Source organism: Oncorhynchus clarkii, chromosome 20 (assembly GCF_045791955.1).
Source record: "Oncorhynchus clarkii lewisi isolate Uvic-CL-2024 chromosome 20, UVic_Ocla_1.0, whole genome shotgun sequence".
NCBI lineage: Eukaryota > Metazoa > Chordata > Actinopteri > Salmoniformes > Salmonidae > Oncorhynchus > Oncorhynchus clarkii.
Window position 1 is genome coordinate 198837 of NC_092166.1, and position 7577 is coordinate 206413.

A 7577-nucleotide genomic window follows, 5' to 3' on the forward strand; every position below is an offset into this window, starting at 1 on the left:
CCTAGGGTTTCCTCCTGGTAGTCTCATGGATAGGATCCAGCCAGCCTCCAGCAAGTACAGCCTCCCCCGCTGCCAGTCCAGATAAACAGCTCTTACCTCACTGCCTGACTGGTACAGTCTTCGTGGGTAACCCTGATCCATGTTAGTGACGCCAACACAGACTTCATCACATGACAGCCAGTACAGATTTCTCATCTTCTGGTCTACTGCCACCACGCAGGCTAGGAGGAAAGGACAGCACAACATGAATATACAGGACCAGAACAGGCTAGGAGAGGGAATGGACAAACATAACTCAATATTCGGAAGGCGTTCCTAATGTTTGATATAGATATATGCTTGGCAGAGAAAAAAAAATACAACATGCAACAATTTAAGATTTTACCGTGTTACAGTTCATATAAGGAAATCAGTCAATTGAAAAATTTATTATTCCCTAATCTATGGATTTCATATGGCTGTGCAGGGATGCAGCCATTGGTGGGCCTGGGAGGGCATAGGTCCACCCACTGGGGAGCCAGGCCCAGCCAATCAATGAGTTTATCCCAAAATACATTCTCAGCTCCTCAGTACCCCCCCCCCCCCCCCCCCCAACACACACTACAAGTCAGAATATCCGGCAGGTGATGAAGCCAGATGTGAAGGTCCTGGGACTTCATGGTTACATGTTGCCTGCGGTTGGGCATACTGCCAAATTCTAAAACATGAAGCGGCTTATGGTAGAGAAATTAACATTCAATTATCTGGCAACAACTCGTGGGCATTGCTGCTTTCAGCATGCCAACTGCATGCTCCTTCAAAACTTGAGACATCTGTCATTGTATTGACAATACTGCACCATAGTGGCTTTACTGTCCCCAGCACAAGGTGCACCTGTGTAATGATCATGCTGGTTAATCATTAGCTTGGCAAAGGCGAAATGCTCATTACCAGGGATAAACAAAATTGTACACTTGAGAGAAATAAGCTTTTTTTGCATTTGGAAACTGTCTTAGATTTTTTTTCTTCAGCTCATGAAACATTTGTCATGACGTTGGCATGTGGGTGAGGTTTATGACCACCCCATAAATACCTTTCATCTCTCTTGACTCTAGGTAAGATCGGAAGGTAATGTTTTGTCTGCTGAGAGAGATGGCTTTTTTGAAATCTGACACGCCAGGTTGATTAACAACAAGCTAAACTGTGTTTTGCTATATTGCACTTGTGAATTCATGAAATTAAATATTTTTTGAAATTTAGAAAATAATTTGGTGCTCTGCAATTCAGCGGATGTTGACGAAAATGATCCAGCTAAAGGGATGGTGCATCAAGAAGTTAACAGAGCGTCTGGGAACATCAAGAGATGGAACCATATTTCTGTAATCCAACCAGTTGAAAATATGTGTTGGTACTCAATGAATATGATGTCAGTAGGATAGGACGACAAAATGTATCTTGGAAAGTCAACACCTAGTTATCAGATTCACATGGAATTGTTTTGCAATTTAAATATGAAACTATTTCTGAAAAGATTAAATGTAATTTTAGCTTCCAAATGAGAATTGGGTTTTCATAAGTGAACTATGCACAACTCAGTGGCCCTGCCCATGTGAACAAACATTGGTTATAAACTGAAACACACCCTTCTCTCCCCTCCTATATAAAGCCGTTGATGAAAATGTAACTTTCTGTTCCGAGGTTAGGGCGACCGTCCCACGTTAAAAGGGCTCAGATAATAAGCTGTTCCAAGGACGTGTGGACTTGAGAACCCCACGTTGAAAGGACAAAGACCACCTACAGAACTAAGCCAACCTCAGCAAGAACCTAACGAATATAGCATCAAATTTCAATGTGAAGGTGACGACCTACACACTGGAAGGATGAAATTCGACTACCAGCCAGAATATAGCATGAGCTTAATTAAAAGTAGGGCAACTTGGTATGAACTTTCAACTCATATTCACTCCAGAAGTAATACCTCCTAGCCGTTGAGTTGAAGCAGTCGCTAAACGTGGGCTAGGAGAAGACAGACAGAGTTTCCATTCTACCACGCTCCAGTTCACCACTAGACATTGAGAACCAGAGATCGATAAAGGAAAAACCGGCCTTCCACGGCCTTCCATCGACAACCACTCTACCGAAGCGCAGATCAGAGTAAATATTTATTGCAATCTCCTTTTTCAAATGGGTGGTTATTTAGAATGCATAAGATGTATTTACGATATTTTCTGTATTTACGATAGGATAGCTTCTCCCTTTGTTACTTTAATCACGTAATATTAATTACAGATAAATGATTTTATAGAATAGCATGTCATATCATTTAATCCGGCATAGCCACGACACATAGGACATAGACTTTACATGTTGCGTTTATATATTTGTTCAGTGTACATGCATATATGCACACAAACACTAAACCTGCACAATCTGGCTCCATTATATGTACCTGATTTCTGGTTGGGAGAGTAAAAAATGTACCTGGTCTCAGCGTAGGGACAGTTTCTGTTTGGCCGGTATTGAGGTTCCAGCGCATCACATGACCAGTGCTGTTCGCCCAGTAGACCCAGTCCCCCCTCCAGTCGATGTCAAAAGACTCCATGACATCATCTGTAGTCAGCAGTTTTGTCTTGATCAGCTCCTTCCCTTTCAACTCAAACAGGTTCAGTGTTGTGGATGTTGCATAAGCAAACCTGGGATCTGTGTGATAGAACAACAAGTACATTGCTCAACAAATTCTCTAAAGTGCCAGAACTAGCAGAGAAAGAAACAGGGTTAGAATTCTGTAATACATGGTAATCATACATTCACATGAGCCATCTGCCATGAGCAGTTTGTCATCAGGACAGGTACAGGTGAACCCAGCAGGCAGGTCCAGAGTCAGCATGCAGAGCTGGCAGCCAGACTTTACACAGGCTGATGGAGCTTCAAAAAAATAAAAATTAGTTAAAGAACAGTTAAAAAACAGTTAAAGGTCTTTCTCACATCTGCTACAGAGAGCATGATCACACAATCTGTAACAACCACTCCCTGACCAAGTCTAATACTTACGTTTCATGCAGACCACAAGTCAGTCACAAGTCAGTGTGTCCAAGAAAGTGAAGGTAGCCTGCCTAAATGACTTTCGACCCATAGCACTCACATCGGTAGCCATGAAGAGCTTTGAAAGGCTGGTCAATGCTCACAACGATTATCCCGGAAACCTTAGACCCACTCCAAACCGCCACAACAGATGACGCAATCTCAATCGCACTCCACACTGCCCTTTGCCACCTGGACAAAAGGAGCACCTATGTTACAATGTTATTCGTTGACGACAGCTCAGCGTTCAACTTTGTGCCCTCAAAACTCATCACTAAGCTAAGGACCCTGGTAGTAAACACCTCCCCCTGCAACTGGATCCTGGACTTCCTGACGGGCCTCCCCCAGGTGGTAAGCGTAGGCAACACCACATCTGCCATGCTGATCCTCAACACTGGTGCCCCTTCAGGGGTGCATGCTCAGTCCCCTCCTGTACTCTCTGTTCAACCACAACCGCATGACAAAGCACGACTCCAACACCAGCATTAAATATGCCGATTTCACAAGTGGTAGGCCTGATCAGTGCCAATGAGAAGGCTGATAGGGAGGTTGTCAGACCTTGCAGTTGGTGCCAGGAATACAACCTCTCCCTCAACGTGAGCAAGACAAAGGAGCGGATCGTGGACTACAATGAAAGTAAGGCCGAACATGACCCCTTTAACGTCGACAGGGTTGTCGTGGAGCGGGTCGAGAGTTCCAATTCCTTGGTGTCCATCACCAAACTATCATGGTCCAAAAACACCAAGACAGTCTTGAAGAGGTCACAACAATGCCACCCCCCCCCAAGATACTGAAAAGATTTGGAATGGATCCTCAAAAAATGATCCACCTGCAACATCGAGAGCATCCTGACCGGTTGCAGCACCACCTGGTATGGCAACTGCTCTATAAGGAGCTACAGAGGGTAGTGCTTACGGCCCAGTAAATCACTGGGGCCAAACTTCCTGCCATCCAGGACCTATATACAAGCCGGTGTCGGAGGAAGGAAAAAAAAAGTGTGTCAATGACTCCCAGTCACCCAAGTCATAGATTGTTCTCTACTACAGCAGTACCGGAGCGCCGCCACCAAGTCTAGGTCCAAAAGGCTCCTTATAACAGCTTCTACCCCCAAGCCATAAGACTACTGAAGAAATAATCAAATGGCCACCCGGACTATTTAATTATATATTTTTTTAATTCTATTTTTTAAATTATATTTCTTTAACTGTATTGTTGGTTAAGGGCTTGTAAGTAAGCATTTCACGGTAAGGTCTGTTGTATTTGGCGCATTGTGACAAATTAAAGGCAAACTCTGCTCCATCATTCATTGAATCAGATAGTTGGTTTTGATGATTGAACTGATATTGCCAAGTACTTTAATTATTTTTTAATTGGCAAGATTAGCAAACTTGGGCATGACATACCAGCAACAAGCACTGACACTACACATCCAAATACAATACCTTCCAAAAGTTTGGGGTCACTTCGAAATGTCCTTGTTTGATAGAAAAGCACTGTCAATTAAAATAGCATCAAATTGATCAGAAATACAGTGTAGACATTGTTAATGTTGTAAATTACTATTGTAGCTGGAAAAGGCTGATTTTTAATGGATTATCTACATAGGCGTACAGAGGCCCATTATCCGCAACGATCACTCCTGTGTTCTTAGGACACTAAAGAGGCTTTTCTACTGACTCTGAAAAACACCAAAAGAAAGATGCCCAGGGTCCCTACTCATCTGCGTGAATGTGCCTTAGGCATGCTGCAAGGAGGCATGAGGACTGCAGATGTGGCCAGGGCAATACATTGTCATTGTCATTGAAAGCGTTACAGGGAGACAGGATGGATAGATTGTCCTCGCAGTGGCAGACCACGTGCAACACCTGCACAGGATCAGTACATCCGAACATCACACCTACGGGACAGGTACAGGATGGCAACAACTGCCCGAGTTTTACCAGGAACGCACAATATTCTTATTCATTCCTTTACACTTGTGTTTTTAAAGGTAGTTGTGAAATTGTTAGGTTAGATATGACTTCATGGTCAGAACTTGAAGCACAAGCATTTCGCTACACACGCATTAACATCTGCTAACCATGTGTATGTGACAAATTCAATTTAATCCCTCCATCAGTGCTCAGACTGTCCGCAATAGGCTGAGGCTGGACTTCGGGCTTGTAATTTCTTTTTTTAACTAGGCAAGTCAGTTAAGAACAAATTCTTATTTACAATGACGGCCTAGGAACAGTGGGTTAACTGCCTTGTTCAGGGGCAGAATTACATTTTTACCTTGTCAGCTCGGGGATTCGATCTAACAACCTTTCGGTTACTGGCCCAACACTAACTACTAGCCTACCTGCCACCGGAACATGTTATTTGATATACCCCATACCTTTTGGCTGCTGTTGTTCATGGTATGCCTCTAGGACAGGGAGTGTTGTCCTCTGAATAAAGGTCTTCTGATTAGGTCGGTCCTGAGGGGAGCGCCACAGACCCTTCTGATCTGTCCAGTAGAACCACCTGTCAAACACCGCCAGGCTCTGAGCTGGTCTCCTTTTAAAGAACTCCAGAAAGCTGTAGCGACCACTCCCATCCACTCGCACAGTCTCTATGGACTGAAAAAGAAAAACAATTGGTTCTACCTTGGCAATATGTTCATTGCTGCAGACAGACAAGCAGTACTATTGGTTATAGCTGGACTATATCATAAACCTTTTTAAAATCACTCATCCAGTACAGCCTCCGAGCTGTAACGTCCAGGGTCAGACTCCGTGGAGCCTGTGCAGTGAGGACCACCAGAGATTCCTGCTTTAACCCATCCATCCCAGATCTCTCCAGAGTAATTTTATCACCTGGACCTTTGTTGATCCAAAACAACAAGCTGCAAAGTAAAGGAGAAAATGACAAATTGTTGCAATAACCAACCACAGATCAAAAGTACCACAAATATTAACATGATCCAACCTTTCAATGGGAAGAAGGACCAGCTCCAACGGGTCTATGTTCTTGGCCAAGACCGTTGCAAATCCACTCCCATCAGCTGCCCCAACATGAATAGACCGGGTCTTCTGGTTGGTCCAGTACAGCTGGCCTGTCAGCCAATCACAGACTAGACTTCTAACCCCATATTGTCCTGAGAGCAGAGGGGGAACCACATCACAACTCTACATACCTAGTGTCCAGGGCAGGCTCCAGGCATAATCAAACTCAGTCAGGGTCTCAACTTAATGTTGAAAGTTTGAATGGTAGACTACACAAGGTGCAATTTAGAAATGGACCAGGCCTAAATCTGACATTTGGAGGAAGAGGCAAATTAAGGGGCCGGTGTGCAGGATACCTGACGAGACTACATCAGCGAGTGGATAAACCACCTTGAACCTCCATTATAACATTCAATCACTGGAGAATAAACTGGATGAGCTGCACTCTACACTATCAATGTAAAAAAAATATCCAACTAGTGGCTGAACAAGAACATGGAAAATATACATCCAGCTGTTTTTTCTACTCTATACTGCATTGGGTAAGCTCGGGAGGGTTAAAACCTCATAAGCTGTGGACCAGAGGTGTCAAACTCTTTCCATGGAGGGCCTAGTGTCAGCTGGTGTTTCCCCTTTCAAATAAGACCTAGGCAACCAGGTGAGGCGTATTCCTTACTAATTAGTAACCTTAACGCATCAATCAAGTACAGGGAAGGCACAAAAACTCAATGGAATGAATTTGACACGTGCTGTAAACCATACTATTTAACAAGAGAGTTTATTCTACTTTTCGTCGCAGTCTACTTACCACCACAAACCGATGCTGGCACTAAGACTGCAATCGAGCTGTATAGGGCTATAAGCAAAAGAACTGCTTGCCGTGTGGTAGCAGAGAGACGTCTATGACTTGGCTGGAGACAATTTTTAGGGCCTTCCTCTGACCGTGCCTAGTATATAGGTCCTGGATGGCAGGAAGCTTGGCCCCAGTGATGTTCTGGGCCATACGCACTACCCTCTGCACCAGGCGGTGATGCTCTCAATGATACAGCTGTAGAACCTTTTGAGGATCTGAGGACCCATGACAAATCTGTTCAGTCTCCTGAGGGGGAATATGTTTTGTTGTGCCATCTTCACAACTGTCTTGGTGTGCTTGGACCATGTTAGTTTGTTAGTGATGTGGACACCAAGGAGCTTGAAGCTCTAAACCTGCTCCAGCACAGCCCCGTCAATGAGAATGGGGGCGTGCTCGGTCCTGCATTTCCTGAAGTCCAATCTCCTTTGTCTTGATCACATTGAGGGAGAGGTTGTTGTCCTGGCACTATGGCCAGGTCTCTGACCACCTCCCTATAGGCGGTCTCATCGTTGATCAGGCCTACCACTTGTGTCATCAGCAAACTTAATGGTGTTGGAGTCGTGCCTGGTCATGCAGTCATGAGTGAACAGGGAGTAGGGGACTGAGTACACACCCGAGGGGCCCCGTGTTGAGGATTAGAGTGGCGGATGTGTTGTTGCCTACTCTTACCACTTGGAGGCAGCCTGTCAGGATGTCCA

General features: G+C 44.5%; 1 protein-coding gene across 1 annotated transcript; it reads right to left on the reverse strand.

Moving 5' to 3' along the window:
• Positions 1 to 1707: 1707 nt before the first annotated feature.
• On the reverse strand, positions 1708 to 5878 carry LOC139376478 (low-density lipoprotein receptor-like). Its single transcript, XM_071119111.1, has 5 exons — positions 5758 to 5878; positions 5438 to 5660; positions 2785 to 2904; positions 2461 to 2679; positions 1708 to 1739 (listed from the first exon to the last, which is right to left on the reverse strand). The coding sequence occupies exons 1-5, from the start codon at positions 5866 to 5868 to the stop codon at positions 1708 to 1710; spliced, it is 705 nt and encodes a 234-aa protein (XP_070975212.1). The 5' UTR covers positions 5869 to 5878.
• Positions 5879 to 7577: the final 1699 nt, after the last annotated feature.